General features: G+C 59.2%; 1 protein-coding gene across 1 annotated transcript; it reads left to right on the top strand.

Annotated features, from left to right (window-relative positions):
* Positions 1-388: 388 nt before the first annotated feature.
* ASL (argininosuccinate lyase) lies at positions 389-11,148 on the top strand. The gene is made up of 17 exons (XM_072752752.1): positions 389-510; positions 691-745; positions 4,053-4,247; positions 4,869-4,952; positions 5,212-5,268; positions 5,426-5,523; positions 7,317-7,394; positions 7,478-7,555; positions 8,014-8,066; positions 8,415-8,477; positions 8,639-8,753; positions 8,927-9,011; positions 9,124-9,183; positions 9,405-9,488; positions 10,539-10,619; positions 10,760-10,866; positions 10,961-11,148. The coding sequence occupies exons 2-17, from the start codon at positions 734-736 to the stop codon at positions 11,103-11,105; spliced, it is 1,395 nt and encodes a 464-aa protein (XP_072608853.1). The 5' UTR covers positions 389-510; positions 691-733; the 3' UTR covers positions 11,106-11,148.
* Positions 11,149-11,446: the final 298 nt, after the last annotated feature.

The raw sequence follows: 11,446 nt of genomic DNA, 5'->3' as shown, positions 1-11,446 counted from the left end.
TCCCTGACTCCCTTTCCAGCCTCAATTCACTTGCCAGAAGGTTGGCCCTGCGTGTTGCTGGGTCCGCAGGGACGTGGATTCACGTCTGTGGAGTGCTGCTGGCTCTCACACTCGGCCGCCCGGGAGGGGACGCCGCTTCGGACCTCAGCGCGCAGCCAGCGGGCCAGGCGGGCCGGCGCGGGGCGGGGCCTCCAGCGGGGCGGGGCCTCCAGCGGGGCGGGGCCTCCAGCGGGGCGGGGCCTCCAGCGGGGCGGGGCCTCCAGCGGGGCGGGGCCTCCAGCGGGGTGGCTCGGCGGTCGCCGGCCCCGCCCCCGCCCCCCGCCCCGCCCCGCCCCGCCCTGCGGCCGCGCGACCCAGAGCCGCCCCCGAGAGGCTCCGCCCACCGCCCTGCCCCTGCCATTGGCGCGCCCGCGGCCGGGAGGCGGGCATCGGGCCGGGCGCCGCGGACGCGCTCTGGGCCAGAAGAGGCCGGCGGGGTGGCCGCCCCCAGACGCACGGCGCGGCCGGAGGGTGAGTGCCGGACGGGCGGCCCGGGGGAGGGGGGGGCCGGGGGGGCCGGGGAGGGGCCGGGGGCGCGGGACGCAGACTGTGCAGACCCGAGCGCAGCGCCCGCAGCCGCAGCCGCAGCCGGCAGCGCCCCAGGGACCCCGTCGGGGGCCCGGAAGCTTGTCAGTCCGGCTTGTCTTCCAGACCCGGACTGCCGAGGCTCCTGGACGACGAGGAACCGCCCAGCATGGCATCGGAGGTGAGCGGGACCTCGAGTCCCCAGCCGGGGAGGGGCGCCCTGGGGCCGGCCGGGCCGGGCCTGCACGCGGGATGCCCTGGGCCGGGCCTGCCGCCTGCCGCCTGCCGCCTGCCGCCCTCCTGGCGACTGTCGCCAGCTCCAGACGATGGGTGCCCCCGGTGCAGTCGCCGAGCCTGGGAGACGCCCGTGCCTGTGGTCACTTCCCGGTGGCCGCCGCGTCACCGGCTGCCCCCCTCCTTCCCTCCCCGGGGCGTGTGTGGCGCTCGTCAGCCCACACGGGGCCGAGGGTGGCCCTGACCTGACTTGACTTGCCCTGATAGTGCTGCTCCTTCGATGGGGCAGAAAGGGAGCTGCCCACCCCCTCAGCTCCCTCACCTCTTCATTCCTTCTTTGCTGGTGCCCTTCCTGTTAGTCTCCCCCACTGCACCCCTTCTGCTGTAGCAGCTGCCCCTGTGTAGCAGAGTCCACATGACTCTGGCTTCTGGAAATAACCAGGAGGCAGGGGACCGTGCCTGTGGCCCCCTGGCCCCAGTGCCTGGTGGCTTCCCGGCTCACCAGCCTCACTTCCCTTGAGCCAGGGCTCTCTTCCTGACCACTCAGTAGCAGGAGTCTTAGGCACAGGTTCCTTTTCTTGGGCCTCAGTTGAATAATCTGGCAAGTGGGGAAAATAAGAGATCTCTGCCCCCTTCTGTAAGGTGCTGGATCATGAGGTCATTGCTTTGAACCCTGTTTGCTTGATGCCAGTGAAGAGAACCTGTGGCCTGGGAAGCAGGAGATCTGGGTTCCAGTCCTTTTTGGTCCTCATTAGCTAGCAAGGCACTCCCTCTCTCTGGATCTCAGTTTGTTCATCTGAGTAAACTGAATAAGAATGCCTGCCCTGCTAGTTTTGGGATCATGGGGTTGGTGGGCTTGAACTTGGGAGGCAAAGAAAGTTGGTTTCTGAAGCAGTCACCAGACCTCCCGAGGTGACAATGCCCAACTCACAGGAGGGTGTAATAGCATACATAGAATGCCTAGCCCAGGGCCAAGCCGTTGTGCTCTGTGGTAGGTGCTCTAACAGTAACAACGTTATTCCCCTTGTGCATTCTAAATTGGCTATTGCTCATTCATCCCCAACCAAACCAATGTTCCTGCCCCCTTGCCCCAAAGGAATCATTCTGGCCCAGGTGTGCCCAGGAGTGCCCTGTGGCCCCAGATTGGGTCTCCCCTTCTACTCAGAGCCCAGATGGTGACATCTCATTCTGATATCCTTCTGGGTTCGGTTTTTTTTTTTAAGATTTTATTTATTTATTTATTTATTTGAGAGAAAGAGAGAGATTGGGAGCTTACATGCGGGTGGTGGGGGGTGGGTCAGGGGGCAAGGAAGGGGAGAGAAGATCTCAAGCAGACTCCCTATGCCCCAACACAAAGTAGGCTGCCTTTATGAGATCAGAGCATCTGGTGGCTTCTGCTGGCCCCAGGCCGTCCTGTGGGTTGGTGCTAATTGGTTTGGCTAAGGCCCCAACTTGTTAAGTAGTTGTTATTACTAACAACCCAGGCAGGGAGTCCAGGGACCTGCTGGAGGAGGCAGTGCCAGGTTCCTGGCTGAGGGGCGGGCTGGCTCCCTATCCTGACTGGCTGGCCCTGGTCCTCTGGCCCCTAGTAGTCAGGAAAGGGACCCACGTGTTGCTTTGCAGGAGAGCTAGGCTTGGCACACATGTAAAGGGCCAATGGACCTAGCTCAGAAGGTTAAGGTTCTGCAGGGCAGAGTCCTCAGGCAGCCAAGGGAGCTGAGCAGCGGGGGGTCAGTTCACAGCCTGGGGCCTGAGCACAGTGGAGCCCCCCACACCCACCCCCGGTGCTGTACACAGCCCTGGCGCCTCCCTTGCTAAGAGAACTTAGCGAGTACCGGCACGGTACTATGCATGCACTTAGAAATTGTGCATAACTAGGGGATCCCTGGGTGGCGCAGCGGTTTGGCGCCTGCCTTTGGCCCACGGCGCGATCCTGGAGACCCGGGATCGAATCCCACATCAGGCTCCCGGTGCATGGAGCCTGCTTCTCCCTCCGCCTGTGTCTCTGCCTCTCTCTCTCTCTCTGTGACTATCATAAATAAATAAAAAAAAAATTAGAAATTGTGCATAACTGAATGCTCACAACAGCTGTATCGGGTAGGTGCTACTACCGTCCTTACTTTATAGAGAGGTAGCCCTGAAGCTTATAGGCGTTATATGACATGACTGCAGTCAGGTGGCTAGGAGAGGTCTGGGACATTGCAGGGTGACGGACAAACACATATGTCCCCAGCAGTCATTATAAACTCCCCCTCCACAGGAAAGTTGGCAGCAAAGTAAAGTGCACACCTTCACCCAGGGAACACTCTCCTGATCCTTGGCATTCTGGGAGGGAGGACAGCTCCCCGTGGGTTCTGTGCCCCTCCCCCAGCTTTTGCCCGCCCGTCCTGGCCTATGCACTCTTTCCAAACAGAGGTGTCTCTGTCCCACCCCCTGCCCTTGGCTCCCAGGGGCAGAGGGTCAGCTAGTGACCTTCTAGAAGGCCACTGATAACAAATGTGGCAGAGGCACTCTCTTTTGGGGAGGTGGGGGTTGGGATCTCAGACCCCACCCCAAGCTGTGGGAGAGAAATGCCAGTCACTTGAGCCTGCTGGGTTCTCTCCATTGCTTCCTTGCCTTTCCTGCTGCAAAAGTTCAGTGCAACAGTGCGTGCAGAGAGACCCTGTTGGAGCATGGGGTTTGGAGTGTGGCTTCTGCGTCAGACAGCTGGGCTGTCACCCTGGCTCTCCCAGCCCCAGCTAGGGCTCTGGGCCTGGGTTTTCCCTCTCTGCAGTGGGGTGGAATTGATATGTCTGTGGGTACATGCAAGCAATTAAAATCATGCCTGGCACAGAGTAAAAATGCAATACACGGTAGCCAGGATTATTATCATCATGGTTGGAATATCAGCTGGATTCAAAGTCTGGATTCCAGAGTGGCTTCTCCCCTCAGTCAGTGGCAGGAAAGGTCCCAGTAATCCTGCCGAAGTCTCAGAGGAGCCTTGTACCCCGCTGTCATGTCCTTAGAGAAGAGTCATGTGGTGGGAGAGAATTCTACCTTCTGTGTCCAGCCACATTCCTACACGGACTCCCCAAGTGACTTCGGGCCAGTTCCTGATCCTCTCTGAGCCTCAGTTTCCCTATCTGTGCAGTGGGAATAATCCTGCCTGCTGGTTCCCACCACCATCAGACTTAATAACTGTCCTGTGGGCCCTGTGTGAGGGCACTGTTCTCGAGGGTGGGAAGGATATTAATTGCTGCTGCTCTCCTGGCCAGAGTGGGAAGCTGTGGGGAGGCCGGTTTGTGGGCGCAGTGGACCCCATCATGGAGAAGTTCAACTCGTCCATCGCCTATGACCGGGCCCTGTGGGAGGTGGACGTGCAGGGCAGCAAGGCCTACAGCCGCGGCCTGCAGAAGGCGGGGCTCCTCACCAGGGAGGAGATGGACCAGATACTCCATGCACTGGACAAGGTACTCTCTGCACCCGAAGCCACCGGAGCCCGGTCCCAGGCTCCTACCGAGTCCTGAGTGCAGGTTGCAGGACATCCAAACATGTCATTTTACCTTGTGATTATATGTCTATCGAGGTGTTCTTTATTTATTTAATTTTTTAAAGGATGTATTTATTTATCTCAGAGAGAAAGCGGGGAGGGGAAAGGCAGAGGGCGAGGAAGATAGAGAGAGAATCTCCAGCAGACTTTCCACAGAGCGAAGCTCAATCCCTTGGAGCTCAATCCCTCGACCCCAAAATCATGGCCTGAGCCGAAATCATAAGTCAGCTGCTTAACCTACTAAGCCACCCAGGTGCCCCTATCAAGGTGCCCTTTAAACCCTGTGCCTTGCTTTGTCTCTCTGCATCTTTAGTGCCTCTGTGGCCCATGGCTCATGGACAAAGGGGAGCTGGGCCTGAAATGCTCCCTTGGGGTGGGGGCTACAGCCCCCTGGGGAGCACTCACCCTTCGTGGACACCCCCAGGACTCCGCTCCTTTACAGAGACACTCAGTGATCAGAGTGGGGTGGGACCAAGCTTGGGGCCCTGTGGCTGTGGCTGGCTGACCCCCTATCTCCTGGAGTTGTTGCCATCTGCTACAGGTGGCTGAGGAGTGGGCTCAGGGCACCTTCAAAGTAAACCCCAGTGATGAAGATATTCACACGGCCAACGAGCGGCGCCTGAAGGTATGGCCCCTTCCTGTCTGCCTGGCCTCCCCTCTCTACCTTGACCTTGGCCCCTCAGAACCTCAGCGCCATCACTCTGTTCCCTTCATCACTGGTAGAGTACAGGCCAGACCTCAGAACAGGTGGCCTCGGCAGAGATGGCAGGGTCCAGGAGGAGGGAGGGAAGGAAGGAGACAGGGCTGGGGGGAACCAGGGCCTGGGTGACCCCATTGGGCTACGAGCAGGTGGACCCTGACCCCACACCTCCCTCCACCCCCAGGAGCTCATCGGCGAAACAGCAGGGAAGCTGCACACTGGCCGGAGTCGGAATGACCAGGTTATGCCAGCTGCTACGCCCCCTACCGCCCCCACCCTGCCCTGTGCATTCTCAACCTTGGGGAGCCCAGGGGGCAAGCGTAGGGCTTGGCCACGGTCCTGGCTCCCTGGCGAAGCAACACCTCTGTCTCCCTGAGTGCCACCCCTCCTCCCCGCAGGTGGTCACAGACCTCAGGCTCTGGATGCGACAGGACTGCTCTAGACTTTCCGCCCTCCTCTGGGAGCTCATCAGAACCATGGTGGACCGGGCAGAGGCGTGAGTCTCCCATGGACACTCAGGTGGCAGAGAGGGTGGGAGGGCAGCTGGGGTCTCCTCTCCCCTAGGACGGGTGGCCTGAATGCTAGATCTAGGTGGCAGGGGGAAGAGGGTTGAGGACCCAGGCCCTGGGGCTCAGAGGCGTCCTGGAACTCCTGGACCAAGTGGGGCAAAGCAGCGGGGAATGCGGGTATTTCCTGCCGTGTTTCCTACTTGCATGCCAGCTGAGCTCAGTAGGCAGGGTGAGCTCACTCTCTGAGGCTTCATAAAGAGGAGGCTAAGGTGCCAGGCAGATGCCCTGCAGCCTGAGGACAGGGCTGGCTGTGTCCGGGGTGGCCGGGGTCACTTTTCAGCCACCCTGTGTCCTGTGTCCCCTGTTCCGCCTCCCACCCCCACCCAGCGAGGCTGGCATAGGACAGCCAAAGCTGCCTCCCACTGGCCTCATCCAGAGTTTTAGCTTCTATGACCTCACGTCTTTGGGGTTGGCTTTGCTCCTTGCACACCTGGCCACTTTGCTGCTGAGAAGTCCGTGTCTGGTGACACAGATAGGTTGACCCTTCCTCTTCCTGAGCTTCCTGTGATGTCTTTTTCATGGACCTTACCCTCCTGGGGGAAAACTAGGGCCTAAGAACCATCTGCCGGGGGGTGCTAGGAGAAGTAGGGACTACAAGGTTTCTTCTTTGGGGGTATGAAAATGTTGAAAATCAATGTGGTGATGGATACACACTAAAGTGTACAATTTAAATGGGTGAACTGTGGGTGAATTATATTTTAGTAAAGCTGTTTATCGAAAAAAGCAAGCCAAAACCACCACCCACAGCACCCCTGCCTACTTGGAAGTGCCCCCTGCACTTCCAGAGTCCCTGGGAGCTTCTTAGATGCTCACAAGTGTGATCCCCTGCTGGGTGGGACCCACTCTGTGTCTCTCTTTTGCTCACACCACTGCTCAGAGCAGAGGACTTCATCACATTTGGTCCTATAGCCCAAATCCTACTCTGGGGAAACTCCTTGGCACCAGCCCTATCCCTGGATTACACCGGCCCCATCCCTGATCACACCAGCCCTGACCTTGGAACACACTGGCCCTGTCCTGGATCACACCGGCCCCGGCCCTGGATCAGACCAGCCCTCTTCCTGGATCACACCGGCCCTATCCCTGGATCACACTGGCCCAATCCCTGATCGCCCTGGCCCTGACCCTCGAACACACCAGCCCTGTCCCTGGCTCACACCAGCACTCTTCCCGGATCACACCGCCTTGACCCTGGATCACACTGGCCCTCTTCCTGGATCACACTGGCCCTGACCCTGGATCACAGTGGCCCAATCTCTGGAACACACCGGCCCAATCCCTGGATCACACCACTCCAGTCCCTGGATCACACCGGCCCTATTACTGGATCGCACCAGCCCAGTCCCTGGATCACATCAGCACTCTTCCTGGATCATACTGGCACTGGCCCTGGCCCTGGATCACACCAGCCCTATTAGCGGATCACACCAGCCCAGTCCCTGGATCACACCACCACTCTTCCCAGATCACACCAGCCCTCTTCCTGTATCACACCGGCCCTGACCCTGGATCACACCGGCCCACTTCTGGTCTTTTCCTTATGATATGTTTGTCCCTAGGAGCTCACTTGGTTTGTGCTGCACACAGACCCTTGGAAAGCTGGCCCTGCTTTTTCCTGTTGGGACCCAAGCCCATTCTGGGTGACATTCTGGGTGACACAGTCAGACCTACCTGGACTTCCTAAGCCCCTCAGGCCCCTGCCCCTCTTCTTCCCCCACAGGGAACATGACGTCCTCTTTCCAGGGTATACACACCTGCAAAGGGCTCAGCCCATTCGCTGGAGCCACTGGATTCTGAGGTGAGTGGGTGGGCCATAGTGCAGGGGCACCCTGACTCTGTTCATGCCTCAGGAGGCCCTGACCTCTTGCCCCTGGCTCTCAGCCATGCTGTGGCACTGACCAGAGACTCTGAGAGACTGCGAGAGGTACAGAAGCGGATCAATGTCCTACCCCTGGGGAGGTGAGTGAGCACAGTGCCTCTCTGCTCTGAGGGCCTAGTTGGGGGTGGGGGTTGCTGCTGTATGGTGAGCATGGTCCTTGGGGATCAACAGAAGAAGAGGAGGTAGGAAGGACCTGAGGAGGACAAAGGACAGATAGTAGCCTCTGTGTCTGGGGTGCTTCCTATGTGGAAGGGAGGGAAGCCTGCATGGACCCTCAGCTCTCCTAAAATGGGGATAGCCAAGCTAGCAGGTATGTCAGAGAAGGGCCAGAGCTTTCCAGAGAGATTCCAGAGAACCAGCCAGTTGCCCACAGCTTGCCATTTCTGCTCCATGGTGACAAATGTTCCATCAGCACAGCCGACTGGGCAGCAGCCCTGACAGTCTGGGCTTGGCTTTGGGTGTGTGTGTGTGTGTGTGTGTGTGTGCCAAGGCCTGTCGGCCAGGAGCCCTAATCACCTGGAATCCCCCGATCCTGCAGTGGGGCCATTGCAGGCAACCCTTTGGGTGTGGACCGGGAGCTACTCCAAGCAGGTGAGGAGCCCTGCCCCTCGTCCCCACAGAGATTCCCTTTAGCACCTGCCAGGTGCCATAGACTCACCCTCAGAGGGGGCAGGGGTGTGGTTGAAACCCTCGTTTGTTGCCTATGGACACTGAGGCTAGAGAGACAAGAGAAGGTTTGTGGCAGGGGTGCATGGCACTGGGGAGGCTTAGGGCTCCCATTTCTTTCTGGGACCTGTACTAGAGACCCTCTGGCCCCCTCCCTGCTCCTCCCTAAGAGGGACTCCAGGAGAAGGTGGCAAGGCTACCTGTTCTGGGGGAGAGGAAGCCCCTCCTTGCCCTCCAGCCCAGCCCTGCTGCCTTCCCCATTTACCCCTCCAGAACTGAACTTTGGGGCCATCACTCTCAACAGCATGGATGCCACCAGTGAGCGAGACTTTGTGGGTGAGTTCTAGGAACCAGCACGCTTGTCCCCTGCACTGTGCTCTAATCTGTCCTCCTGCCCTGGCTCCTCTCAGCCTCCTCCCACCTGGGGCTTCTCCAGACTAAGCGAGGACCAAGAGAAGCCTGGTGACCAGAAGGCCCACTCTTTGTTGTCCCACCAGCTGAGTTCCTGTTCTGGGCTTCGCTGTGCATGACCCACCTCAGCAGGATGGCCGAGGATCTTATCCTCTATGGCACCAAGGAATTCAGCTTTGTGCAGCTCTCAGATGCCTACAGGTAAGGCTGGGCCCTGCCCTACGCTAGCTCTGTGCCCACCAGCAAGGCTTCCTTCCTCCCCACACCACCCCTGGGATGACCTGGACTGCCTGCTGCTAGACTCCATCTGCTCCCAGTCAGCAGACCAGCCAAGGGGCAGGGGAGCTCTTTCAGCCCAGGATCTCTGTCCCCAGCACCGGAAGCAGCCTGATGCCCCAGAAGAAAAACCCAGACAGCCTGGAGCTGATACGGAGCAAGGCAGGGCGAGTGTTTGGACGGGTGAGCAGGGCATGGAGTGGGGGCAAGGCCTCTGGGCTGACCTGGAGGGTCCTAAGGAAACTTCGAAAATGGGCTCTGAGGCCCAGCCTCCTTGTTCTCGCTCTTTCTTCAGTGTGCTGGGCTCCTGATGACGCTCAAGGGACTTCCAAGCACTTACAACAAGGACTTGCAGGTGTGAGGCTGGGGCTGCAGGGGCCCCCTGCACATATCCTGCGTTCCATATCTCGGGGCCCTGGCGCATCCAGGCAGGGGCCCCGCAGAATGGCCCCTTCTCGTCCTATCACCCAGCCCTCGGGTTATACGAAAGGCTGGGTGTCCCCAGTGGAGGGCAGTGGGATGCCTTGGTGGGGGACAAGACTGCTGGGGTCTCACCCCCTACCACATGCCCTCCAGGAGGACAAGGAGGCTGTATTTGAAGTGTCAGACACCATGAGCGCCGTCCTCCAAGTGGCCACTGGTGTCATCTCCACACTGCAGGCAAGCCTCCTCCTTCCTCCCCTAGGCGCCTGTACCCTGGGAGGGGTGTGCCAGGAGGTGATCATGGGAGGAGGAGGGTGGGTGCATCCAGAAGATCTGGGGCAGGGGAGGTGGGTATGTGTTTGCTCCTGCCCCTGGGACAAACAGTGTTAGCTATAGTAGAATGGACATGGGTGAGCCTGTAGGGGTCCCATCAGCTGGCCTGACCAGATTTCTTTCTTAATCATTTATTACGGGAAATTTCAGTTCACAGAGTTGAGAGAATGCATAACTAATACCCATCTTCCCACAGTAATCAGCTCATGGCCTTTCTTGCTGTGGCGGTCTTTACCCACCACCTGCCATCACTGCCACTCCCAGCTCATTATTTTATTTTTTTTAAAGACTTATTTTTTTTAATAAGTCTTTTTTTAAAATTTTATTTATTTATGATAGTCACAGAGAGAGAGAGAGAGAGAGAGAGAGGCAGAGACATAGGCAGAGGGAGAAGCAGGCTCCATGCACCAGGAGCCCGACGTGGGACCCGATTCCGGGTCTCCAGGATCGTGCCCTGGGCCAAAGGCAGGCGCCAAACCGCTGCGCCACCCAGGGGTCCCCCAGCTCATTATTTTAAAGCAAATTGCCATCTTGTCATTTCATTCCTAAACAGTTCAGGATGTGTCTCTAAAGCAGTGTTTCTTGAACTGTGGTCTTGGGACCAGCATCATCATCAGTACCTGAGAACTGGGCAGGAATACAATCCTAGGCCCCACTGCAGACCTGGATTCGAGACTCGGGGTGGGGCCCAGTTTGAAATAAATCCTCCCAGGCGTTCTGATGCACGCCAAACCTAAAGACTCTGAAAAAAAGTGCTGGCAACCCCAGGAGGGCAGCTAAACATCATCAATAATGATGACAAAATGGCTCAAGCTGAGAGAGCAGATAGGCTGGGGCAGGGTGCATCTGCCCAAGGCCAGGGACATCCTGGCTAAGGGCCGGGGTGGGGTTGGCCAGCAGCCTTGCCACCCAGGGTCCCTAGCACTCAGCACTCCCCTCACCGGCATCCCCCAGATTCACCGTGAGAACATGGCACGGGCTCTTAGTCCTGACATGCTGGCCACTGACCTTGCTTACTACCTGGTCCGCAAAGGGGTAAGACTGGGGTGGCTGGGCTGGAGGGGGAGGTGATGGACGTGTGCCCCAAGCCGAGGGTGGGGGCTCTGAGGGTGGGCACGGGCCCAACAGGGATCCGAGGGAGCCCAGTCCGTGCAGCGCTCACTCGGCTGCCCCAGATGCCGTTCCGCCAGGCCCATGAGGCCTCCGGGAGAGCTGTGTTCCTGGCCGAGACCAAGGGGGTGGCCCTCAACCAGCTGTCGCTGAAGGAGCTACAGACCATCAGGTGCGGCTCCTCCCCTCCCTCTGCTGCCTCCGGGGAGGTGAGCCTGCCCCCGTGGCCCCCTGGGCCCTGGCCCACCTCCCCCTCTCTCCTCCAGCCCCCTGTTCTCTGGCGATGTGAGCCGCGTTTGGGATTACGGCCACAGTGTGGAGCAGTACACCGCCCTGGGGGGCACAGCGCGCTCCAGCGTCGACTGGCAGATCGGCCAGGTGCGAGCACTGCTGCGGGCCCAGCAGGCCTAGAGCCCTCCCCACCCCGCTCCTCAATAAAGCTGGCTCAAGAGGAGGCTGCTGCGTTTTTCCTGCCTGGCCTGGCTCCCTCAGCAGTGGGCTTTCAGGAACCATCAAGAAGTGGAGAACATGGACAAGGATGGCAGGAGGAGATGGGGAAGGAGGAGAGGGGATTGGGGCCTCTGTCCTGCTCAGGCCCCACACCGTCCCCTGCAGGGCAGTTGGGTAACCTCCTGCCTGGAGCGTCCTGGGAGGACTGGCCTCCTGGGAGCCTTGATGGCACCTGATGGGCTTGGTTAACTGAGGCCTGGGTCATTATCCTTTCTCCCCGTGTCCTCTAGGCTCCCCTGCTC

This window comes from Vulpes vulpes, chromosome 3 (genome assembly GCF_048418805.1).
Source record: "Vulpes vulpes isolate BD-2025 chromosome 3, VulVul3, whole genome shotgun sequence".
NCBI lineage: Eukaryota > Metazoa > Chordata > Mammalia > Carnivora > Canidae > Vulpes > Vulpes vulpes.
Note: the sequence above shows the minus strand (reverse complement) of the source record. Positions and strands in the feature narration are given on the sequence as shown.